Consider the following 26,091-nt stretch of genomic DNA (forward strand, 5'->3'; position numbering starts at 1 on the left):
GGACGGGCCTGTTCTTCAGGAACCTGGGAGTCGCAGCTCATCCGGACACTGGTCAGGGCCACCTTGCCAGCTGTGAGAGTAGCATGTCACCTCTGGGCTCTGTCCCTGCCGTGGCTCAGCAGCACCAGAGGAGGCAGAGCCTCTGCCCCTGTGAGCCAGACATGGTCGTGCCTGCAGCTGCTGGCTGGTTTGCTCACACACCCAGCACACGCTGGGGCCTGGGGTGGGGCGGGGGGAGGTGGATGTGCAGCCTTCGCAGGGCTTGGCGGCAGCGATCTCTCAGTTTGTACCCGGGCGCGTCTCCACGGCTTCCACGGCCCTGACCGGATGTGTTTGTTCAGGGATTAATCACCCGCATTTGCTCAAGTGGAAACGAAGCAAACTTCACCACAAGTGGAATCACTCATTAAAAAGTCATTATCAAATCAAACCGGCATATTTCTTGGTCCTTTACTAGTAATGACAAAACAATATCTTGAACAGGTACGACAGACAACGAATCTGCTAGTTCACGCACTCCTCCTTCCATCCTCGGCTCCCCTGGGGACGTGATAGAAGAGCCTCTTGCGGAAGGGCAGTGTTGGGGGGTGGAGGGGGTCAGCGGAGGAGATGACTGCAGCTTGTTCTTGAAGGGAAGCCCCCCACACCGCCCCCCGCCCTCTGGGCCAGCGGCGCTCTGGTAGCTCCAACTGAAAAAGTCAATACCAAGATAGAGCGTTCCAATGAAATGAGGATGCTCCATAAACCTTCCTTTGGAAACAGATTTCCCACAGATGTGCGACCAGTGCCAGGTGGATTTGTAACTTTAATTTCTCACTTATTGAATTTCTTGTCATCGGCTAATTGTGGAGTCCACGCTGGAGTGATGAGCGGGCGTGAGGCTTGTGAGCTCTGCCCCTCCTCCAGTCCTACCCAAGAAGGAGGGCCTCTCCCACCAAGAGGACGCTAAGTCAGGGGCTGTTGCCGGTCCATGAATGCGCCTTTGAGCCTGGGCTGGTACCGGCTGTCCGGGTAGCGTGTCCGGATGGGAGGGGCTGGGGCCTCGAGGGACCGAGGCAGTGCCACGGCTGGCGCGGGACATGCCTGTGAACCCATGGAAGTCTGTTTGCCAGCATGGATGAGATCACTGGGCCTCACTTATAGGGCAGTGCGCAGATGCAGCGTCTGTGACGGCATCGATCCTCCCACCCGCCCTTTGAGACCGGCAGCTTACCCCACTAGTCTGGGAACTGAGGATAGGGGTGAGTGCTCGGGCCTCGGGTGCCCAGCTGGCCCAGTAGAGCTGGGACAAACCAACCCCAGGCAGAGGCCACGGAGCTCTGTGTCCTGCATTCTGCAGCATCAGCCTCTCTGGGCGCCTGTTTGTAGAACTGACTCTCAGGCCCCACCAGACCTGTGGAGACTAAGCTGACCTCCCCCCACCCCCCAGGATGTTCGCATGCACGAGGGTATGAGAAGCATGCTCAGAGCACCTGGGCTTCTGCACGATGACTTGATTTTCTCCACGTGGGCTTCCCAGGTGACAGCACGGAGACAAATGGGGTGCCTATCCCCAGCTCAGGCTGAGGAAGAATCCAGGCCCATAGGGAGTGAGAAAGGGTGGTGGGCAGCTCACAGGGGAGACAGCAGCTCCTCTCCTGGCATGGGCGCCCTTTGTGCAGGCCCTCCAGACCCTCTCGGTTGCTGCACCCAGGGACCTTAGGTCCCTGCTGCCTTTCTTGGTTGGCCTCCAGAAGCTTGTCTCCCTCCGTCAACACCTGGGGAAGGCATCTTGCAGTTGTGGGTGGGAGAAGCCATGCACCTCTCCCAGGGCCCCGACTCTGGCGCACACACAGCCTCAGCAGGTGTTCTTGCAGGGCCCCACTGGGCACGCTGCTCTGTGGCTTGGTCCTCCCACTATGAAACCTGGGTGTGCCTGCTGGAATGGAGTAGAGGGCTTCTGCACAGCTGGGGGCGTCAGCAGGCTCAGGGAGGGGTCTCTGGCCTCCCAGGTCTCCACTCACCTGCAGCTCAAGGCCAGGCCATTGTGGGGAGTACCTGGATCACGGCTGGACCCTGGTCACACCCAGGCTGCTGGTTTGGAGCAACTGGGGGCCCTATGGTGGCCTGGCTGGGCTCTGTCAGGCCATTGCGAATCTAAACAGTCCTGAACTTCTCGAGGATCCTGACCCCCTGCCCTCTGTGCCCACAGGAGCGGGACGGCATGCGCGCCATCCTGGGTTCCTACGACAGCGAGCTGACTGCAGCCGAGTACTCACCCCAGCTGACGCGTCGCATGCGTGAGGCCGAGGACATGGTGCAGAAGGTGCACGCGCACAACTCGGAGATGGAGGTGAGTGTGTGGTGGGCGCAGGGCCAGCCACCCGACTGGCTCCCGCATGCCGGCCCCGCTTGCGACCTGGTGGCCTGGGAGAGGGTGGCCCACCAGGGGACCGCTGCTGGTACAGTGTCACAAACAGACCTTCAGTTCTGATTGGAAAGGTTAGCTCCAGCCGTGCTGAGGGAGTCATCATAAATATAAGTGCATTAATAGCCATTTTATTATGACACATTTGGCTCCACATGAAACATTAATGAAGAGAGATTTGCAGGGAAGGCTCCCTGACACCTTCAGTCGTCCCTGGCATTTTTTTCATTGAGAGATTCCTCCTGTCTGTGTGCGCCCTGTGCGCCCTAATCAGTTAATTACGAGGCTGACAGATCTGGTACCTCCGGTGCCATCTGTTTGAGTTTTGTGTATGTCGGGTGAGGAGGGGCTGTCACTGACCGGCGTGGTCACCCCGTCTTAGCTCGCTGGGCCTGCACATCCGGCCCCCGGCCCTGAGGCTTCCAACATGGGCTCGCCCCTCCCACCAACGGCTTTTAGCAGAGGCTTTGGCGGACAGATGGGCACCGGCTTTGTCTCAGCTCCCTGCCATGGGCCCCACTCGCCTCCTAGTCTTCCCCTCCTGGAGTCCTGCCTCCTTGCTCAGGACTGGCCCAGTCTCAGAAGAGAAGGTCCCTAACTCTCTCCTCCCCCTTAACTGTGGTCAGCAGTGGAGTAGGGCATCACCCAGCCTTCCCATCCACCCACCTCTGGAGTCCTGGGCGAGTCCAGACACGTGGAGGATGCCCAGGCTCGGCCAGCGTCACCACCACCACGGTCTGTTCCTCTCTGTCCTGGTCACTGTCGTCTTTGCTTCTGGATGTGGGCACGGCTGGGCCCCTCCAGAAGCAGGCGAGCCCCTTGTTGACTTCCTGCCCTTCTCCCAGGCCCCAGTGACCCAGATCTGCATTGGGAAAGAGACTCCCCAGTGCATAACTCCGGCTTCCTGGGATCCCCTGTCTTTGAGGCTGGGTGCTGACCCTGAGACGCAGCCTCAGAGCCCATTCACTGGCTCTGCTCGCTGTCCTGCCTGCTAGAACAGAGGCCCTGGTCCTCCCAGCAAAGCATCCTGTCTGGTCCTTCTCCACGTGCCCTCCACACCCTGTCATCTACAACAGGCTCTGTTAGCCTCCACAGGAGCACCCCCCCCCACACCGGGCCCAGGTTGCTGCCTGCAGGGTGGACCGAGCATAGGGAGACTGGCAGCCAGGTGTTCCTGAGTTGGGCCCACCGGTTACTGTCCCCTGGCCTTTCTGGAGCATCAGCAAGCAGGTGAAGTGAAGCTTACTCAGGTATTAGTGATCAGCAGGCACTTCCCCCTGCCCCCCAAACAGACCCCAGCCTTTGGAGTGTGGAGGCCGTGGTTGGGTCAGCGCATCCCCGGAGTTGGACCTGGAACAGTCCCATCCTGCTCAGAGGCCTGGGTCTACCCGTGTCGAGAGCTGTGCGCCTCCCAGCCCCCACCAGGTGGCAGCAGACAAAGCCACGGGTCCTGCTCCTGTGTCCAGGCCTTGGGTGGGGACAGGCAGTGTTTCCTCAGCCTCTGTTCCCACTGTCATTGCTGAGCCCCTCTCTCGTCATCTGTGCTGGAAGCAGGGTGTCCTCCCCAGGAGGCTGACAGGCGGCTATCCGACACACGTCCTGGGGGCGGTGTGGGGGTGCAGTGAGGACAAGGGACCCCATGGCAAGGCCTGCCACATGTGCGATCCACAGAGCTCATTCTGCCGGAGGACCGTGTGCCTGATGAGCTCAGTTCTTTGCTGGCGGCTGCTGGAGCCGAGGCGCCTCTGCTCTTGGGGTTGTGTGCGGGATCAGGATGCAGCGTGCATGGGAGGGGCCTGCGAGAAGCTCTGGCTCATCCACTTGTGGGGACGTCCGTCATCCTCGCAGAGAGCCCACTTTGCTCACGCTGTCCCATGCTGTCTGGGCTAGTCTGGCTAGTTCTCCGGCAGCCCGAGCAGGGGCAGCCCCACTCGATGATGTCACAGAAGTGCTCCAGGTAGCATGGACATAGACGGCCCCTCTCTGTGGTCAGTGGAGGACGAGGAGAACATGGTAGACAGGTAGAAAAGGTGGGAAAGCACAAAGTCCTTCTTGTTCCCGGGCATCACAGCCTCGGTCCTGGCAGGGGCACAGAGATCAGGCTCCCTCCACGGGCCCCGCAAGGTCATCAGGCTGCCCCGCAAAGGGGTCTCACGTGGGCCCGGGGGTGGCTCTGTCAGCATCTTGGAGGGTGTGCAGCCCTTAGAGGGAATGGCCCAGGTTCTGTCCATACCTTCTCTCTTCCCGGCACCACGCTGGCTCTCCTGCAGCACCGGGACTACCCGCTTCCCCTGTGGGAGGCTGCTGCCCCCGAGCACCATCCAGGAGGAGGTCTGAGTCAGGGAGAAGGAGGCCCAACTTTAAGAACTAAGCCCTTTGCAGTGAAAAAAAAAAAGGGGGGATTCAGAGGGGGTTGGCGGTGGGTCCCAGGTTCAGGAAAGAGTTGGGCGAGCTCAGGGATGAAGTGGATGTGAAGGTGACCGTGCCCGCTGTGTCCAGAGCAGCGGCACCAAGATCAGCCTGCCCAGTAACGCCAGCAGTGAGAGGTGGGAGCGCTGTGGGGCAGCTCTGCCCCTCCCGCCATCACCGTCTATGACGAGCTTCTGTCTCTGAATGGGTGGGCATCCTATCCCCGCAACCTCCCTGAAGGTGGGCCCATCCCCAGCCACTGTGCAGACCCTCTCTCCACAGCGGGCGGAGGAGAACCTCTGGAGGCATTTTGGTGTGCTTGGTTCTGGCCAGGCGGGGGACCAGGCTTAGGCTAGGGATGCAGTCCCCCCGCCCCCAACATGAGTCAGCAAACAGGGGCTTTGATGCACAGCTTCCTTGGGAGCCAATGGCTGGGACAGAAGGAATGGGGTAGTGGCCGTGGGCTGTGAGTTGGGGTCTCTCAGGTTCAGGAGCCTCGTGGACTCCAGGAGGCAGTGGTAGAGCCTGCCTTCTAGGTGGGACACCAAAACCCAGACATGGGCCTGGCAGAGCTGAGTCCTGCAGACGTGTGTCCCCATTGGTGGACGGAGAGTGGGTGGGCATGGGAGGCTGCAGGTGGGGTCACTCTGTCCACACAGGCTCATGGAGCCCCTGTCTTTGTGGCAGCCTGGGGGGCCCAGCCCTACTTGCCCTCGTCCCATCTCCCAGCCTGCCATGGTCTTGCCATGGGGTCCCGTGTCCTCACCACACCCGCTTGGGGTCCAGACCGTCTACTGCAGGGCAGCTCTGAAGCCAGGGTCTCTGAAGCCTATTTTACCCCTTCTCTCTGCTGTGGGGCTGCGCTCTAGACAGGAGCCCCCAGCCCCTCTCTGCTGAGGCCCCGGGTCCTTGGAGGTGGCAGAGGGGCTGTGGCCTCGGCTCTGCCTGCTTCCTGACCCTCAGTGGGCAGCCAGCCCTGGGAGAGACCCATGGCTCAGCGAGTGGAGCAGGGGCAGCACGCTGGTGCCAGGAGCAGGTGCGGGCACCCCGGCTTGGAACCTACTCTCTGGGTCACCTAGGCCATGTGCTGACCCCGGGCCCTGCAGGCCACGGGGTGCTGCTCTCCAGGGCTTGGGGCAGAGTTTCCTGTTCTTGGTTATTAAGCAGCGATGTTTTATGTACTAGGAACTCAAGAGCTTTCAACACTGCCCCGAAAGGCCTGTCAGAAGTGTATTAGTTGAGCATTACATACGGACACACAGTGATAAGTTACGTCACTTCGTAGAACCTGGTTGTTAAGGTTCCTTGGTGTCTCTTAGGCAAGACCTCTGTCACTGCATGGATGTACCTATCGCTTGGGGGACACATGTGGGCCCTGGATCAGCAGTGGTGCTCCGGGTGCTCACTGGCAAGCCCCCAGTGTTGCCTTCAGGGGCCATGGGGAGCCACGAAGTGCATGCAGGGAGAACACCCCCACAGCCCTCGGGGTCTGATTACTGAGGTGGATTAACTCTCCGCAGCTTACCGCCTGCCTGATGGATTGCCTGTCTAGAAGGCAGGGTCCAGGGGGACAGAGGGGGAGAACATGACCGTGCTGGAAGTCGGGTATGCGTGATAGGTGCGGGATGTGTGCATCTCTCTGTTCCCCACCCCGACACCTGCTGCTGCTTCCTTTCGTTTCCTTCCTTGTTTTGTGTTCTGCCTTCATGGCTGCCCTGTATGTCTTCCCCTCCCCTCCTCCCATTCTCTGCCATGGCTTCCCTCAACCCATCCCCGTCCCTCACCCCAAGCTCCTATGTCTTCTCACTTGGGTTGGTAGGTTGGCCTTGCCCATAAAGGACCAGACACTACGTTCTGTGGGCTCTGCAGCCACATGCTCAGCTGTGTGTGGCTGCTGAAAGCAGCTTTGGGCCCTCTGTGAATGGTGGGGCGTAGGCATGGGCATGGGTGTGTGCCCATAAAACTTTATTGACAAAACAGGCAGGAGGCCTGGATTTGGGTGCCGGCTGTAGTTACAGGATGCCCGTTCCAGCCCCACTCTTCCTGGGACTCCCGGCATGCTGCTGCTTGTGTGAAGCCACCATGGTGGGGTGGGGGGGCTAAGCCAGCTTGGCAGGTGCCCTCGGGCAGGCACAGAGGGAGCTGCTCCAGGGGACCCTCTGTTCACTAGCGGGGAAGGTGGGGGTACTGGGAGTTTGACAAGCTTCCTTGCTCCTTGCGAGCTGCTGCTGCCTTTCGCTCCTTCAACTTAATCAGGTTGTTCTGATGTGGAGCACGTTTTGAGTCCGGCAGACACGTTTCAGTGGAACAAGCTGGAAGTGTTGAGATTGGGAGAATCCCAGTAGCGTGTCTCTGGTGAAGTTTGTGCCGTTTTGCATGGATTTTGTTTATTCCACTTAATAAAGCGGCTGCAGAAGTTCGTAGCCTATGTCACGAACCTTCCTGTGTCGACAGAGCTATAAATATGCAGCTCACGCCACCCTGATTCCACATATCGGCCTGATTTGTTTTTCTGATTTAATTAAAACAGATTATGGTGCTACTGGCTTCATGAAGGTATGCGGAAAATCCCAATTTCCAGTGATTCTCGTGAGAGCCCGATGACGGTGCTCGGGTCCTTTTGCCCTGGCCGGGGCTGGTTTGGCCTCTGGAGGAGCCCCGGGTAGTTCAACAGGTCTAGGGCCCACTTTCCCTACTTAGGAAAGTAGCCACTTGCTGTCCTTGCACGAAGAACTTGGGGTCACTATCCTGTGAAAAAAACACAAAAAACAGTGAAAAATCTGTAGACAGCATTGAAAGGTAGTCACTGTGTGATGGACAAAGGGAGATGAGAAGGGGTCATTGAGACAAGCCAGGCTCGGGGACCGCTCTATGGGGAGTGCTCTCCGAGTGCATGGGCAGGGAGACCCACGGGAGACAGGTGTTGGGTGGAGGCTTGGGCTCTTATGCTCAGGACCAAGGGAGGAGGTGGGGGAGTAGGGCTGGTGGCAGGCTCTGTGTGGACACATCAGCAGAGCCCTGGCCTCCGGGGTTGGGGACTGGCCCTATTGGACCCCTGGGGAAGGGCAGACACTGGACTTGGCAGACCGGCACCCCACCTGCCCTGAGGCGGGAGTGGCGGATACAGATTGCATTCATCCAGCGGTACAGTGTGATGTTTGGGTGTCCGTGCCCATGGTGCAGTGACCACCACAGTCCAGCCGGTCACCCCTGCATCATCTGGCCTAGCCCAGCTGGTTTTTTCCTGTAGCAAGAATATTGAAGATCTGCTGTCAGCACATTTCAGGCACGTGGGGCAGTGTAATGCTCTGATCCTGTCACCGGGCTGTGCTCGAGGTCTCCAGGTGTTGTTCGCCTCCCACCTGGCAGGGTGCACGCATGCGCCCACACCTCCCCGGCCCGCCCACCCCTGCCCCTGGCAGTCGTTTCTCTTAGTTTCTGTGAGTTCAGCGTTTTCAGATTCTGCATGTGAGGTTTCATAGTGTTTTTCTTTCTGGTTCTGATTTAAGTATTTTTCACTTAGTGTGATGTCCTCCAGGTTCGTTCATCTTGTCACAGATGGCGGGGGCTACGGCCTCTTTGCTTCCTCGTCTGTCGGCCACTGGCCGGCGTTGTGCCTGCCCCTGGGTCTCGGCTGCTGCGACCAGTCCCGTCAGGAACCCGGAGTGCAGGCACTGATTTGCGGGAGTGACTTTACTTCCTGTGGACGTGCTTCCAGCAGTTGGAGTACTGGATCACATGGGTCATATTTCTATTTTTAATCTTTGGAAAAGCCTCTGTACTGTTTCCCGTGGCGGCCGCGCCACTGTACATCCCCTTCAGCGCCGGGGTCTGGTTGGGGATCCCCGCACGAACGGGCATGAGGTGAGACCCCACCGTGGTCCTCACGTGAGTTTCCCTGATGGTGAGGGCTGCTGAGCACCTTCTCATGTGCCCGTTGGCTGTCTCTATCCTCTAGGAAAGTTTCTATGTTGATTGTTTTCCCACTTTTAGTTGGGTGTTTGTTTTTTTTTGCTCTCAGATTGCACAAGTTCCTTACATGTTAACCCTTCATCCGATAGATGGTTTGCAAATATCTCCTCCCGTTCTGTATTTTCTCCCATTGCCTTGAATTTTGCTGATGGTTTCCTGTGCTGTGCACTGGCTTTTGAATTGGGTGTAGTCCCACTAGTTTATTTTCGCTTTCGTTGCCTGTGCTTTAGGCGTCAGATTAAAAGAAGTCAGTCACCAAGGTGAACGTCAATGAGCTCTTCCTGTTTTCTTCTAGGATTTTTCTGGTTGCAAGTCTTTGTTCTGTGTTGATTTTATGTGTGTGGTGTGAGATTGGGGGTCCATTACCGTTGTTTTCCATGTGGATGTCCAGTTTTCTTAACACGGTCCCTTGAGAGCCTGTTCTTTCCCTGTTGCAAATCGTTGGCACCTTTGTCAAGTGCTAGTTGAGCATATATGCATGGGTTTACTTCTGGGCTCTGTGTTCTGTCCCATTTGTGTGTGTGTCTGTTCTTAGATTGTTATGCTGGTTAGATTACAACCGTTTTATGGTAGTTTGAAATCAGGAAGTGTGATGCCTCCAGCTTTGTTCTCCTTACTCAAGATTTCTGTAGCTACTCAGAGTCTTTTTGCGGTTCTATAGAAAATTTAGAATTCATTTTTCTGTTCCTGTGAAAAAATTTTGGTAGGGGTTGCACTGAATCTATACTTTGCTTTGGATAAAATTGGACATTTTGACAGTAGTATGTCTTCCCATTCATAAGCATGAAGAATATCTTTTTATTTATCTGTGTCTCGTTTTGTTTCTTTCATCAGTGTCATAGCTTTCAGTCTACGGATCTTTCACCTCCTTGCATAGATCTATTTCTAAGTGTTTTATTGGTTTTTTAATGCTGTTGCAATAGAATTGTTTTCTTTTTTGAATTGTTCATTGTTAGTGCATAGAAACACACCTGACTTTTGCATGTCAATTCTGTATCCTACAACTCTACTGAATTCACTGGTGAGTTCTAATGGATTTCTGGTGGAGTCTTGTTTGCTACACGTTAGATCATGTCACCTGCAGGGACACTTTTACTAATCTGCAGAATTGGATGTCTCTTACTTCTTTTTCTTATCTGATTGCTCTGGCTAGGACTTCTAGTACCATGTTAAATAGGAGTGGAGAGAGGGCATCCTTGTCTTGTTCCTGACCTCAGGGGGAGATCACTAGCTTCTCATTGCTGAGTATGACGTGAGCTGTGGGCTTGTCCTGTGTGATCTTTATTATGGTGAAGCACTGTGCATTGGTATCTAATTGATTTTTATCATTAAAGCATGTTAAATTGTATCAAGTGCTGTTTGTGCATCTGTTGAGATGATCATATGATGTTTATCCTCCATCCCATTAATGTGGGGCATCCCATTGCCAGATTTGTGCATCCTTGCATCCTGGCGATAGATCCCACTCAGTCATGGTGTGTGACCCTCTCTCTTTTTTTTTTTTTTTTTAATTTTATTTATTTGGGACTAAAAACATACACATGTGGAGGGGAGGGGCAGGGGGAGAGGGAGAGAGAGAATCCTTGGCAAACTCTGTGCTGAGCACGGAGCCTGACCTGGGGCTCTCAGTTCCATGACCAGGAGATCACAACCTGAGCCAAAAATCAAGAGTCCGATGTTCAACCAATAGAGCCACTCATGCGTACACATTAATGTGCTGTGGAAAATGGTTTTCTAGTACTTTCTTGAGGATTTTTGCGTCTGTGTTCATCAGGATACTGGACTATGGTTTGGTTTTCTTGTAAGATCTTTGCCTGACTTTGGCATCAGGCTAATGCTGGCCTTATAAGATGAGTTTGGAAGTGATCCTTTCTCTCTGGTTTTTTGGAGGAGTTTGAGAAGAATTGGTAATAATTCTTCTTTAAATGTTTGGCAGAGGGGTGCCTGGGTGGCTCAGTTGGTTAAGCGTCTGCCTTCAGCTCAGGTCATGATCTTGGGGTCCTGGGATTGAGCCCCGCATCGGGCTCTCTGCTCGGTGGGGAGCCTGCTTCCTCCTCTCTCTCTCTGCCTGCCTCTCTGCCTACCTGTGATATCTATCTGTCAAATAAATAAATAAAATCTTAAAAAAAATAAAAATAAATAAATAAATAAATAGATGTTTGGTAGAATTCAGTGGTGAAACCAACTGGTCCTGGGCTTTTCTGTGTTGGGAGATTTTTTATTACCAATTCAGCCTTCTTACTTGTTACTGGTTTGTTTGGATCTTCTGTTTCTTCCTGGTTTCTTCTTCTTCTTCTTCTTTTTTTTTTTCCCAAGATTTTATTTATTTGACAGAGCACATGTAGGCAGAGCAATAGGCAGAGGGAGAAGGAGAAGCAGACTCCCCGCTGAGCAGGGAGTCTGTTGCGGGTCTTGATCTCAGAACCCTGGGATCATGACCTGAGCTGAAGGCAGATGCTTAACCACTGAGCCACGCCCACATCCCTTTTCATGGTTTTATTCTTGAGAGCTTGAGTGTTTCTAGGAGTTTGTTTCTTTCAGGTTGTTCTGCATATTGGTAATTGTCACTAGTAGTTTTTTATGCACCTTCGTATTTCTGTGTTATCTGTTGCAATGTCTTTTTTTCGTTTCCGATTTTCTGTCAGGTGTGTGTGTGTGTGTGTGTGTCTGTGTGTGTGTTTACTGAGTTTTGTGAAAGTTTTGTCAGTTTTATCTTTCCAGAGCAGTTCTTTGTTTCTGTCCTCCCCCATGCATAGTTGTCTCAGCCCATGATCTGTGGGGTGACAACAGAGACTCCTGCCCCACACCTTGCTGATGTCCCAGGCCAGTCCTTTGTTTCCTGTCTTGGAGTGGGAACGCGGTGACTTTGGGACTGGCTTCTTTGTTGTCTGGCTCCAAATTAAACCTCTGTGGCAGTGGTTCTTGAACTTGGTGCGTGTCCAAAGGGCGTGAAGGGCTGTGGTCCCTCCCTGTGAGGCTGTGACTCTGGGAGTGCGGGGGTTGGGCTGAAACATTGTCCCTATGGCAAATTCCCAGGTTACCTGACTGTACTGGTCCCCACTCACACTCTGAGAGCCCTGCCTGCTGAACGGGAGGGACTGAGCCCTGCAACAGGTCCGAGGCACCACCGGGGAGAGCCTCATGGTGCCTGGGTGTGCTCTGCTTATGGAGAGGTGTCGGCCGCTTGGGTCACAGCAGCAGTGGCCTCGGGGTACAGATGTCTCCTTCTGACGGGCTGCACTGCCGCCCAGGGTCACCTGACAGAACCCGGGCTCTGGGCTACCATGCGGCCCCGGGAGCAGCCCACCGCTGGCATACAGCAAGCTTGTCTTGTGGCTGCTGGCCTCCCTGGGCTCGCACCTCCCCGCTCCTCTCTGTAAGGCATGTGGAGACTGTGTTCAGCGTCTTCCCCAGCCCCATCAGCCCCTTCTCCTGCTGCCCATCCCGGCTTGTGGGTCGGCCCCTCCGCTGGGCCCGGGCTCCGCTGCCGGCGGGTGCTGATCCTCTGTCGCGGCTTCTCACCTCCAGATAAAAATAGCCACACGAGGTCTTGGCGCAGCCTCCACCTGTCACACGTGGTGCGTGGGCTTGGAACATGTGTCTGGGCGCAGTGGCCCCCTGCAGGCCTGGCTGGAGGACGCATCTCTGGAGCAGGAAGGGCTGTGGGAGCTGCTGGGCTTGATGTGGCTCGTGGGCAGCCTTGTCTGCCTGATACGTGCTCCTGGGCCTGCCGCCTTCTGGGGAGTGCCTGGGCCCTGTGCCCGATGTCCCTCTTCCCGTGCCGCCTTCATACATCTGCACTCCAGCCAGCCCCACTGCCTTTTGGGCCCGGGTCGGCTGGACGGGGCTGGACCTCAGGGCCTGGGCCGCCGGACGCTGTTGCGGGCGCACCTTCAGGATGTGCTCCAGCCTCGCAGCTGTGACGGACCCAGGGGATGGGGACTCCAGCCAGCCTGCTGTTCCCTGGCCCCCAGCCTCCCTTCTGAGCCCCTCTGTAAGCCTCGTGCCTGAGAAGTCCCATTACCTCCGTACCCCCCAATGTGCAGGACGAACACCAGCGTGCTGGTCACATACGTCCTTCCCTCCTTTCCCAGTGAGGAGACTGGGATGCGGAGCCAGGCTGGATGACAGGAGTGACATCTGAGTCCACATCTGGGGCACACGTGGGTTCCTTCAGCCTTCCACCCAGCCTCCGACGCGTGAATGCTGGCTGCAGGGAGGAAACAGCCCTTCTTGGGGTCCTGAAACTGTGGTCTGTGGGCCCTGCTTGGACTGTACGAAACCCAGACAGTGACCACTGCCACCCGGCCCCTAGACCTCATGCGACTGTCTGAGGGCTCCGGGTGCACCTTCTTCCTCTTCTCCTGGGTGTGAGCCTGGCTTTCCCTGAGGCCTCAGCGTTTCAGGCGGCGCCGAGAGCCTGCATGTTGTGAGTGAGACAGATGCCGCAGATGACTCGGCCTGCGCCCAGCCACCTGTGGCTGACGAGTCCGGGAGGTCTGACGGCATTCTCCTGCTCAGGCAGCAGCCTGGCCACAGCAGAAACCTCAAGGGGGAGGCGGGAGTAAGTCCCTGCGGAGGCAGGCTGAATGCTTCGGGCAGATGCCATCCTGGCCGGCAGCTGCTCTCATCGACAAGCGGCTTTCTGTGTAGACAGGCCACCCCTCGGGCAGACCTGGGCCCGCCTGCTGCCTTGGCCAGGTGCTGCTTCCTGCTCCCAGCTGTTCCCCAACTGTCCTGGACATGCCCCTCCAGGGGGGTGACACCTGTAGGGACAGTAACGCAGGAAGGAGTGACAAGCTAAGGCCCAGTGGATGGGCTCTCACCAGCGGCCTCAGGGTGGGGCTGCTGGCAGGTGCCTGACCGCTCCAGTAGGCCCAGGCCCTGTAGGCTCTGCACCTACATCAGGGCTGGGCGAGCATCTTGCCCACTTCCCAGTCTTCTGGAAAGACTGGCGTGCTAGAACCTTCTGGTGTTGGGTATGGGCCCCGAGGTGCAGGGCTCTTGGGTCCAGGGCACCCACGGGGATGGGCGGATGAGGCTAGCACACCGCACAGGCCTCCTTGTCTGTGTGGCCTGCCTTGACTCAGGCCTGGTCGCTGACTAGGCTGCTTTGTGGTAGCATGCTCCAGGGTGGGGGGACTCTTGAAGAGGTGCCTGGCACTGGGGGTGGCACATGACGGCCCTGGACACCTTTCTGACCAGTGTTCCTGCAGGGCTGTTATCTGTCATTGGTGCACTTGGATGGACCATGTTTACTGCTTGACTGGGAGTGTCCCCTGGGCCACGGCTAGTGCCTGTTCAGTCCTGATGCGGCTGCATTTGAGCTGTGGCTGCCCGCTGTGCTGCCCCGGGGAGCTGCCCACCCTGCCCTCTTCCTCCTGTCTGCCCACCCACCCTTTGTCCCTGCTGGAAGCCCAGCTGCTGTGTGACAGGAGCCTCCTCTCCCTCGTCAGCACTGGGGCCACAGTGCCCGCTCAATACGCGTGTCCTCTCTCCCTGGTCCTCTGTGGCCTCTGTGTCCCATAATGCATAGACGCAGCCAGTGAAGGCTGCTAGAGTCTGGGTGAGGGTGACCAGTCCTCAGTCCCTTGGGGGCCTCTCTGCTGCCCCTTTCCAAAGCTCCCTCGGCACCAGCTGCCCCATGTGCATGAGCCAGAGGGCACACGCCCCCCCGCCCCACACCCACGGGTCTGGCCCTGAGGAGAGTCAGCCCACCCAGCGAGAGGCTTCACCCTATGCTGCCTGCCCCTACCCATCCCATCCCCTGGTCATGCGGCTCCTCGGCTGTGGGCTTGTGTCAGCACCCCACCCCGTGGCCTCCCCAGCCTGAGCCCTCCCACATGCTTGGGGTCCTGGACACAGACGGCCTCCTATGGGGGCCGTAGACAGGTTGTGGGGTGGTGTTCGGTGATGGTGTGCTTCCTGCTCTTAGACACTTCTGCCTTCACGTAGCAGAATGGACCGTTGCCTCCCCTCTGACCCATCCTCCAGGGTACAGGGGCCTGTATTCCAGCCTCCCTCTTTTCGGGGTGTGACACACACGGTCTGCCACAGTGATCCCTCCCTGCCTGTGGGCACACTTCTCTGTAACTCCGTCCTCTTGGTGGAGCACCTCAGGGGTGGGGGGGGGGCGCCCTCTGCTCTCCTGTCACCTCTGTGGGACACAGTACTTGTCAGAGTCTGTCTCATTGAGCGTGACAGGTACCCTTGCACTGCGTGGGACCTTTGGCCTGGCCAGAAGCGGGGTGGCAGAGCCTCCTGGCCTCATTCCCTGGGCGGCGTTATTTCTGACAGCTGTCCCGAGGTGGGACGTCCTCGGAGAGGTACAGGCCAATGCTCCATTCCCAAGACGGGATTGACTGTCATCCAAGTCCCGGTTTTGCCAGCTCTTCTAGTTCCCCAGGATCTCTGTAGCCCTCATGGGTGCCTGTCAAAGTTGTGCCATTTCTGAGCCCTGCGTCATGCAAGGGTTGGAGCAGCACACCACCTGCATCTCTGTCTTGCAGGGACTGGAATATTGAGCAGGGCACCGAGCATCTTGGATCAGCCTCTGCTTGTTCATCACAGTCTCTGCGCCCCTGCTCGCACGCGTCGGTGCAGAGACCATGGTGACATGTCTGCACCCATCTGCAGTTCTGGTGGTGGGGCCCTCTGTTACCCAGACTGCCTCGGTGGTCACCGCTCCATTTCTGCAGCTCGTTTGCCGAGTCTGAGTGCAGGAGCCTGGCTGACACCTGGTGTGCCCACGGGCAGACTCAGCCCTGGCCTTTTCTCCGTTCCTGGCTGACCTCACACTTGAGGGCTATGTGGGGACGCTGGTGTCACCACTGGGCACACAGACACACCGCAGCCTGTGGGTTAACCCCTTGCTGTGGAGCACGAGGCAGTTTCCGATGGTGGCTGCCGCAGCGCAGCTGGACATACGTTCCGTGGTTTCCTGTGAACACATTCGTGGGTGGGATCCCTGAGTGAGAGGGGACACGTGTTAGACTTCGGGCAAAACCCAAGTCATGCCGCAGAGCGACTTCCTAGTTTTAATCCCCGCTGTCTGTCCCAGTGGCTGGGATTGCCTGAGTTCTTTGTCTCTGCTGGTGAGACGGGTGTGGGCCGGTACTTCACGGCAGACCTCAGCTGGGCTGTCCCTGGGCTCGTTGGCACAGGTGCTTTGCCCTCTGGGAAACACCTGTCTTGTGCCCTCTTCTCTGTTGTGTCGTTTTGGTTACTGCTCTGTAGCTCTGTCCCTGCTGCTGACCAGGTAGGTGGGGTGGGGTCATCCCCAGCAGGAGCCTGTGTGGTGTTGGGGGCAGGGCTGGTCGTCATCCCCAGCAGGAGCCCGCGTGGTATTGGTGGCAGGTGGCCACACTGCCCAGGGCCTTCCACCTGGGGGGCAGCCTGTATCACTCCCCTCTCCCTGACAAGCCACTCACAGATGCCAGCCTGAAAGGGTGGGAGCCGCTCCCGCTCCCAGGTGGGCCACATCCCGGCTACGCAGAATGGCTCTCGTCCTATCCCTGTGAGTGTGCATGGGGCCTCTCCCAGGTGGCCCTGAGTTGCAGCGTGATGTTCCCTTGGCTTCCTCCTTCAGTCTTCCTTCAAACGTCATGTCCTGCCTACAAGAGGTGGTCTCCGCAGTGCCTGCCAGCCTCCCTCCCCAGCCCCCCACTGGCCCCCCTGCGCCCCCCTGCCAGCCCTCCACCCACCCACCTGACGGCTGTGCCCATCCCTCTGTGCCTGGCCTGAGGTGAGGCCAAGGCAGGTGGGCTATGGCATGAAGCTTAGCACTCGGGCCTAATGAGCAGTGTTCGGTTTGGGGTTTTTGGCTTGGTTTTGTGGTTGGGGGTTTAGAAGACTGCACTGCTGGGGTGGTGATTCCCACCCCGCCTGTGTTTGCCGTGGTTTCAGTTCTGCTCCTGGGAGTGTTGGTCACGTGGCCTTGCAAGGTATTGACAAGCGTTCAGGAGCCCTGGCCTCGTTGGCAGGGCTGGCGTGTTGGGAGTGGGTATGATTAGGGAGCTTGGTGGGTGCACCCAGATGTCACGACAAGATGCAGGTCTCCCTCAGCCCGAGGACCCAACACCGCCGGCTTCGTTGGCGACCACCTTCTAGCCGCCCTTCCGCAGGCCTTGGGAGCTGGGTGCTGGGACCCCACTCAGTGCCCGGAGCGTGGAGGCGGTGCATGACCTCTGCATGTCTGTTGCTTGTCGCTCTAGGAAGGACAGCATGTCCAGTCTGCAGGCTGCTCTGGTCTCTGCTCAGGGTCAGGCCGTGATGGCACGGACTCTCTAGCTGTCACCTCGGCACCTGTGTCCCTGGTGCTTCTGCGTCCCTGGTGCTTCTGCACAGAGGTGGCTGCTGGCACGTAAGATAGTGGCCTCACAATTCTCTTGCTGCATCTGTTTTCACTGTTTTCTGGGAAAGGTGTATGACTGCTTCTGTCCCTGCACGGCGTGTCCTAGACTGATGCTGCTCAGGAGGCATCCACGCAGGACCCCTGGCAGGCTGCTCACCATGCTTCTGGCATTGAGGTCAGGGGCACACAGCAGTGATGAGGGCCTGGGAACCCGGCCCTGGGTGCTGGTGGGCAGCTCCAGACTTCGGTCTGCTGCCTATTTCGCGGTGGTGTCTTGGAGACCTAACATGCCAGCTGCACTGGCCAGGCTGGGAGGGTGGCCACCCCTGAGCTCCTGCCTGCGTCGCTGGGACCTGGCCTGGCCCTGCTGTTGTCCCTGGTCAGGAACCTCCCTTGCATCTCTGTCCTGGGGTGGGCCAGGCCCCTGGGGAGGATCCTAGAGACCCGTTTAGGGGACAGTGGTCGGGGGGCGTCAGGGGTTTTCCTGATGTTGGCCCTGTTGGAAATGTCACCTCCATAGCTTCCTCCAGAGTATGAACTTGGCGGGAGGGCATGCATTGTACTCCTTGTGCCAGGGGTGTGAAAACTCCCGTCAGGAACGTTTCTGCGCCTGTGATTGCATTGTTGCTTCCGGCAGCAGGCTTGGGGATGGACTTCCCACTGTATGTCCCAGCACTCCACCCCCCTCCCTGGGCCGCCTCGCAGCCTTCAAGGTCTCAGGCAGGGGGCCTGCTCAGGCAGTGGGGTGGTAGGAGAGGGGCAGCGGGAGGCCCACTCACAACTGCTTTCCGTCTTGTCTTGAAGGCTCAGCTGTCACAGGCCCTGGAGGAGCTGGGAGGCCAGAAGCAACGAGCAGACATGGTGAGTCTCTTGATGGTGGTCTCCGTGGCCACAGGGAGCCCAGGGCGTGGGGACCTTCAGAGCCTGGGCGCAGAAGGAATCATATCCCTATCAGGCGCAACCCTGCGGGTCCCTGATGGTCACAGGGTGTCCCCTCGCAGAAATGAAGGAGGGGATGGGACAGGCATGGGGCTTGGAAGCTGGAGCCTGGCCCCCAGGGACTCTGATGTGGGGACCCCAGTGCCCTTTCTGCTCTGCTTCCTGACCTGCTTGACATGGAGCCAGTGTGAAAACCCTTGTGATCCCCGCTTGACCCCCACGGCCAGGTGGTCATTCGGTAGTACCCTGGCTCTGGGCCCATGGCAGCCCCACCTCATAGGGTGTGCAGACAGACACCCACCTGACCCTGCAGCCCGCTTTGCCCTGCTGAGCACTAGGTATGCTCCTTGGCCGGGTGGCCTTGTGGCCGTATGCTGCCTTCTTGGACCATGTTCCCCCGGATGGGCCGCCTGTGGGGCTGGGTGGACTGTGGGCAGGTACCACTGACCCTGGCCTGGGCGCCCTGCACCGAGAGAGGCTTCCTTACCACCATCGGGGGACAGACAGCATTGCTTTTAATGCATCTTTGTCCCATACGAGCTGTAGCCCCTGCCTCTTGCTCTGGCCCGTGGTCTGCTCTCTGTGGGGACCCAGCCAGCAGGCTCACAAGGAGGCCACAGGGCACATGTGAGGTGCTGTGGGGGCAGCTCTGCCCCAGGCCACACACCAGCTCGTTGGGGTTGGGGCGGGCTCAGGGACTCACGTCACAGGTTGGGGTTCCTGGTGTGCAGTCGTCTTTTGTCAGCTTCCGACCTTGAGCAGGTTGCCTTTACCTGTGACACAGGAGTGGGCTACGGGTTGGCGTGTCCTGTCCTTGGGTATGTTTCATCCGTCCTACAGCGGCCCCCACCGCCTCAGGCTATCCAGCTGCGTCTTATTGCCACTGCCACTGTCTCCGTCGTGGAGGGCGGGGCCAAGCCAACCTGAAACCTGCCCCCTCTTGAGGCAGGGGCCTGGGGATGGGAGGGGATGAGGCCCAGGCACCAGCGCCCAGGAGCCTGAGGCTGACTGTGCTCAGAGCCCCTAACTGGCGGGGTGCGTGGTGGGCATCGGTCAGACCGGCCGTGCCAAAGGTAGACACAGTTTAGTTAGAGTGTGAGGCCAGAGGTCAAGGATGGCAGGATGGCCTGGGCAGTGGGTAGGGGAGTCCCCCGTGGGGTGGGAAGATTGGGGAGGGCAAGCCAGGAGATAAGCTGAGATGCTGTTGGCTGTTGGGTGCCTAGGCCTGGGGGTGTGAGCTCCCACGTTGAAGCTCTCGAGGCTCCTGGCATGGGTGGGTCCTCTGGAGCCAGCGAACCTAGCCAGGAAGGCAGAGCCTGAGGTTCGAGCCCTGTCAGGCTGCTCTAGCACTGGGACGTGCGGCCCCACTTGCCAGGAGCAGGGAGGCAGCCCCGCAGCACCGTCCTGATGCCGCGCACGTGCTCTTCAATCTGTAAGTCAGCCCATTCTTGCCGCCATGAGGGCCCGAGGGCACATCCGGTCCCTGCAGTGTCTGAGTTCTCCGCAGGGGCCGTCACTGTTGGCCGAGGGGAACCACCATTCTCCACGTAGAGGCTTCACCCTCGTCTGGCGGGGCCCGGCGGGGGCACCTGCCTCCGGTGAGCCTGGGGTGGGAAGCTTTGTAAACTGCATGGCCTAGATCGCGTGTGTGGGCATGACTAACAGACTGTGGGTGGAGGACAAGCCCAGGGCTGCAGTTTGGCCTGCCTGGTTTCTAGACCTGAGGGGTGGAGGTGGGGGGAAGAAAGCCAAGGGGAGACCCTGACGTGTGGGTCAACATGCATCGTTCCCTCGGCTTTGATGGGAAATGTGCCCGAGGGCATGTGTCCATGCCGTGCACACAGGCAGGCGGAATGAAGATGGAGTCGTGCCGAGTGCAGGCCCAGCTCTCCTTCCGTGGCTCCTCGGGGTTTGGAAAGGGCAGGAGCTCCCATGGTGGGGCCACAGGGGCCGCCGCGTCTCATCATGGGGATACCTGGGGGATGTGGGGCTGGAAGGCAGCTTTCCCGCCTGTGTGTTCCCTTGTTTTCTGCCCATGACGTTTCTTTTCATTGTGTAAAGCTCCCTTGAGCCCTGACATACTGAAGCCCGGTTCCACCTCTAGACCAACTAGACTGGAACTCGTGGGGTGTGGGGCCCACTTCTGCCCAGGTGCTGCTGACGTCAGCCAGGGTGGACGGCGCTCTAGACCTGGCGCCCCTGCCTCTGCTCAGGGGCCCCTCCCCAGCGCTGCGGGGCCTTTGGGGAACACGCTCGTTGGGGAGCTTTGGGTGAAACGTCCCCGTGGCTCCAGACCCGCAGAGCCGGGCAGGCAGGTGGGGACCCGGCTCTTCCCCCAGTGCGCTCCCGGCTGGAGCCTGGAGGTGCCAGTGCTTGGTACACATAGGCGGGAGGTCTAAGGGACGCTAGCTCCTTTAGAGCTGGGCTGTGGCTGGCAGCTGCTTTCTGATTGTCACATCTTGAGCTTGTGTCCCGCTTGTTTCTCTTCTCTCTCTGCTTCCCGCTTAGCAGCAGCACCCAGTGAAGTATAGCAGGCCTCCCTCAGAGGCCCCTGGGCCCTCTTCTTCCTCCATCCTCCCTGGCGGCACCTCTGTGTTGTGAGGCAGTGAGCCCAGGTGGGTCCCCAGCCCATGAGGAAGTGGGTCCAGCCCTGCTGGAAACCCTATTTGGTGTGGCAGTTCAAAGACAGGGTCCGTGGCCAGAGCTCCCTTTGACATGGGGACCAAACCACTGTGGGTCTTGCTCTGTGACCCTCAGCCTGTTTTGGGGACAGTTGTGGCAATGGGTGTGACGGAGGGCACCTCTCACCGCAGGAAGATGTGCCCCCCAGCCTCTGTCCAGGTGGGTTGGGGACAGCCTGGTTCCTGTGCCACCTGTCCCAGCCTGCTGTCTCTGGGTCCTAAGTTGATTCACTATTTAGGAGAAGAGAGAAAAAAGAATATAAACATCTGTAGCTAATTGCAGATGACAAGACAAAGATAGTTTGCTTTTCTGTTATTAATTAGCAAATGTATGCTAATTAGAAGCATGGCAGAATTCAGTCTTTTCTCTTTAAATGCAATTAATATCACAAGGAAAGATGTCCTGGGCCATAGTTGTATCGTTAACATCCCTCACCCTAATTAGACATGGCCAGTGGTGGCTGGAGAAATGAGCTTTTTGACTATAACTATGAAAATCCCTCTAATATTTTATGTACTCCAGGGAGCAGGAAGTGAAGATTTATTTTCCAATTTAAGGGGAATGAAACCCCTCACAACTCTGGGTAATGATGCTGTCGTCTGCCTTGAGTACCGTGTCCCCTTCTGGCTCCTGTGGGCTTGCACTGGCCAGCGCAGGCCCGTGGCGGGTCAGCCAGGAAGGGCTCTGGCAGGAGAAGTTCCATCCATGCACTGGTTGCAACAGATGCTCCTGGGGTGTGCATGGTGTGGCCACATCCCAGCAGGGCAGGCCCGTCATCCAGGGCTGAGGGGTGTCCACGAGGCCGCAGCCCTTGGCCTCCATGCGGCCTCTCCCAGCCTGCGGCTTCCATTCAGAGCACCAGCTGCGGCTCTGAGGGGCTGGTGCACAGATGGCCGGAGATACCGGTGAGCGGCGATTTTCAGCTCTACGGACGGGCTGTGCACCCTAGCGTGTGCCTTGCTGATGTGTGTGGGACCGTGAGAGCAGTGCGGGGTGCTGGGAAAGCTCAGGAGGAGTCGTGTGCACTCCCATTGTTCAGTGCTGGCAGCCGGCATCCGTATGTGCCTGCCGCCCGAGAACCAGGCCTTATCGCAGCCTACCAGCGTTGCCAGCTGCCTTCCGGAAAATTATTACAAGAATCTCCTGGTTCTGTGACTGACAGTGACTCGTTTCTCGTCCCGGATCCATCCTGCCACGCAACCAAGCCCAGGTTGGAAGATTACCCCGCCTCCACCAGAGAACTTCGTCTGTGGTGGGGGAGTCACACAGGCTCATGGGGGACATCATGCAGGGACCCAGGGCTGGTAGCAGCCTCGGAACCCCTTGCAGGGTTCTGCGCACATAGAACAGTGTCTGACTGTGTCACCTGCTGCTGAAGCCCAGCATGCTGGCCGCGTGCCTGGCTGTCCTGTAGGCTCGGGGTAGCCGGTGCAGGAGGTGGGCCTTCCCTGAAGGTAGTGGGGCTGCTGGCCGGCTGGCGGTCCTGAGTGGTAGTGCTGCCTCGTCCACACCCAAGCCACGTCCTGGGTGTCTTCTGGTGCTCAGTGCCTGGCACGGAGTGAGCACTCGACATGCAGTGGGGTTGACATGGGGTGAGCATCTGCAGGCTGGTTGGTTCTCGAGTGCCCCAAATACCCATGGTGAGGGTTCAGTTTATTACTACACACTCTGCTGGTGTTATGGGGAGCCAGGGACTGTTCCAAGAGCTCTGGACACGTCCACTCTTAGAGCCCTGCTAGGTGGCCCTGTTGTCACACCCCCCTTACTTAGCAGGAGGCAGAGGCCTGGGTCCCAGTGAGTTCCAGCTCTAGAGGCTTTGCTGCCGGCGCACACCTCTGCCTGGGCCTTCAGGACTCCCAAGTGTGTGGGAGTGTCCCTTGTGTTCCTGACTGCACTGACCCATGTGAGTACAGGCCATGTGGTCAGCGTCCCCATCTGGGAAGTGTCCGATGCCCAGAGCTTTGTGTCCCTTCCAGAATGGATCTGCTGAGTGCTGGCCCCCAGGGAAGAGTGCCTGGGGTGGCTCTGTGGGATCCAGGAAGCCATTTGTAGGGGTGGAGGGAAAAGGGCTTAATGAAGTATATGCAGAAGTTAGCATCGAGCTGACCTGAAGTGTACAGGGCTGCCCCTGAGAGCAGAGTCCCCAGCAGGCGCCTAGGGCTAGGGGGTTCTGGGTAATGGAGGGACATGAGCTGGTTTCCAGCTGCTGTCCCTTGATGGCTGCCTTCGGGCAGGGCTCACGAGAGCATGGAGCTGGCTGCCCTTGCTGCACTGGCTCGTCTGTCCCCCGAGCCCCAGGATGTGGGAGTCCAGAGTCCAGCCCTGGGTCCCTTCCTCCTCAAGGTGCTCCCCATTGGACCCTGGCAAAGGCCAGCCTGGGGCTCTCTGCCTTTGGCCACAATGGTCCCTCATCTTAAGATGTAGCTCCTAAGGGAGAGACGGGGTCTCATGCCGGGGACTGGACAACTCTGCATGCTGGTAGTAAAAAGGTCGGATTCGGAGAATGTTTCCTTAACATGACACTTCACGGTGGCCGTTTGGACTTTCCATGCCTTTCCACATGCGTATGTTCACTGAGGCCCCTGCCGTGCTCTGTGCGCTGCTTTCCTCACCCTTCCATGTCTCCCCATGCTGTTTCTGCCTCTCAGAATATGTTCCTGTCTCGCAGGCCTGAGTTTTCCCTCAGCATCAAGCTAAACCTCCTCTGCCTCCCCCAATTGCTGTCCCTTCATAGGACATGTTGCCCTCCCATTCCACGCTCATTGTGGGCGCAGGATTGTCATCACAGCCATCATCCTCACTGTGGCCCTGCTTGGGATCATGCCGTGGCCACCGAGTGTGGAGCACTCGCATGTGCTGGACACATGCTCACTATTGTACTGGACCGTGTCTTGGAGTCCTCGCTGCAGACCCTCCTATGACCTGGCCATGACCCGACGGGGGGACAGATGCAGTGAGTGGCTGGGCAGGTGACAGGCCGGTGGGCACTGTGGAGCGGGTCCAAGCCAGCTGTTTTTCGTGGACAGTGCCGTCCTGCAGGGCCGAGCCCGGGACTTGGGTTTAAAGTACCGAGCGACTGGAGGCGGACTCGGAAGTATCCTGTGTTGCTGGGCCTCTCGCCTGTGGTGGAGACTTTTTGGTTTTGCCAGGTTTGCAAGGACCTAACAAGAGATTGGTGATTTATTACCTTAAAAAGATCCGTTTGCATCTTAGGGACACTGTCCTGAGAAGATGGCTTCTTAGCCTAGGAAATAAATGTCTAATGGTATAATTTCTGGTTCTTAATTGGATCTCTACACAAAAGGAGAAGAAAACTCCCCAGTGTGGAGGGAGCACTTTGGTTTTTTCCTGTCTGGAGCAGAGGAACGTGCAGTTCCCAGAGCTGTAGCATGTTGAGTGACTGGCAAGGCCTGACCTCTCCCGAGTTTTCTGTCCCGGCTGAAGCTCGGACTTAGCTCGTCAGGTCAGAGGAATCCTGCCATCTTGTGCTCATAGACTCTGTGCAGTACTGACCTCCCATCCGTGATACCGGCCGTGGCTCAGTCCCCACGGTCTTCACAGACTTCGCTGGAGCTTGGTCCCTTGTTCCCATGCGTCTTACACGCTTCTTGTTAGGCCTCTCCCCAGGTGTTTGATCATTTCCATTTTTCTCATGTTGCTCTCAGCCCTGGCTGACAGCCCCATGTTCACCACGAGCCTTCGGGGCCTCTCCCGGGGCTGAGGGGCTGAGAGAAGGCAGGCACTCCAGATGAGGAGATGGAACCCTCCCACAGGCCCCAGCCTACACAGTTGAGACACAGTGAGAATCGGGAATAGCCACAGATTGAAATTGGTTAATTTATCTTTAAAAACCACGGGGTTCCTCCCAGCCAGGGGAATTCTCCACAGTAGACCTTGTCGTGCTTGTCCCATTCTAAGGACAGTGTTTCTGTTTCCTCTAAATGTCTCACGTCTCTGCAGTGACCGTCTCTGGCCTAGCTCCTTCTCAACTACCAGGTCTTACCATGTCCGTGCTACGTCATTTTGCTGCTTACTGTTTTATCAAATCCGCTGTGGTTCCCCTCCCACACGTCCGCTGCGCGCCCTGCCGGTGTGTTCCGGAGGAGCTGGGTCAGATGTGGTCCTGGCCATAGCGCCCACGGTCCTCTGGAGGGGCTCAGCTGACCTGGATTCTGCCCGCCAGGGTCTGGCTGCTGCTTCCTTTGGCCCTCGGCCTGAGGGGGAGGCTTGTGTGGTGGCCATGGCCACCCTGCTCCCCTGGAATCAGGCTTTTCACGCTGCCTCCCCGACTGGGAAGCGTGGGAACGTGGGTGTCCTGGTGCCCCCGGGTGAGCCCCATAAGGAAGAGCTAAGCTGGGGCATTCAGCAGCATCCATGACATCACCTGTGGAGACATGAAGGGGCCCAGAGTTCTCAGAGCTGTGCCACATTTTCTGGAGAGGGGGTTTCCATTCTCATGGGTTTTTCCTGGACTTTCTAAGTCTCGCCTCCCGGTGTTAACAGCCGCTGTCCTGCAGGGGGCGTCCTCACTGGAACCCTCTAGCAGCACCTGGATGCCTCCTTCCACATGTTCCTGGGGTAGGCATCCCCCTCTGCGGAGCTGGGCCTGGGGCAGCAGAACCTTCTCTAGGGACCCAGTAGACGTGAGCTGCCTGTGCTGCCTCCTGATCTGGACAGCGTTTGTCTTCGTTTCCGGTTTGTTTTTTTCCAGCTGAAACACTGGATTTCTCCAAGTGTGTCTCTGGGGCCTTTCTGTCTTCTGTCACCATGTGCCTGTCACCTGCTGTTGGGCTGCCCTGGCCAGTGTCTCTGGCCCTGAGAGTAATGGCCCCTGGGGCGCTGTCCAGCCTGCCCACTGGGTCCTCTTTCTTAGCAGGTGTGCCGGCGTAGGTGGCAGCTCCTGGAGGGTGGGCACTGTGCTTGCACATGCTCTCCACCTTGGCTGCTTTGTCTGAGGCGTAGGCAGGCATGTACCAGCCCGGGTGACCAGCTGTGCTCATGAGAAAATGCACAGAAGAGCCACCGGAGACTGCCTGTGGCCTCTGGCCTGTCGCATCAGGTGTGTCCCTCTGGAAGGGATGGAACATGATGAGGGCATTCTGTTTTGGCCCCCTCGCCCGTCCCCAGGAAGCAGCAGCCACCACAGGGAGCTTCCTGGATGCATGATGGGCCAGAGCTGAGCAGAAAAATGGCCTTTGACCAGGATTCCCACTCTGACCTCAGCGTTGTCTCTTCTCTGGGACATCTGATTCACCTACCCTGACTGGGCTCTGGGGAGAAGCCCTGTTTGAATCCTGGGACGCCAGCAGGCCTTGGCTCCGTCAGTACC

At 57.9% G+C, this 26,091-nt stretch overlaps 1 protein-coding gene across 4 annotated transcripts in view; it reads left to right on the forward strand.

Annotated features, from left to right (window-relative positions):
- Nucleotides 1-26,091, forward strand: part of LOC116876547 (mitotic spindle assembly checkpoint protein MAD1-like) — a 190,673-nt gene that overhangs the window by 39,853 nt on the left and 124,729 nt on the right. For all 4 annotated transcript variants that reach the window (XM_032872806.1, XM_032872807.1, XM_032872805.1 and 1 more), the window contains exons 2-3: nt 2,192-2,332; nt 17,946-18,002. In XM_032872806.1, coding sequence (XP_032728697.1) covers nt 2,204-2,332; nt 17,946-18,002 — 186 coding nt within the window. In that variant the 5' untranslated portion in view covers nt 2,192-2,203. The remainder of the gene's footprint in view (nt 1-2,191; nt 2,333-17,945; nt 18,003-26,091) is intronic.

This window comes from Lontra canadensis, unplaced genomic scaffold (assembly GCF_010015895.1).
Source record: "Lontra canadensis isolate GAN:19392208 unplaced genomic scaffold, GSC_riverotter_1.0 scaffold45, whole genome shotgun sequence".
NCBI classification, from domain to species: Eukaryota; Metazoa; Chordata; class Mammalia; order Carnivora; family Mustelidae; genus Lontra; species Lontra canadensis.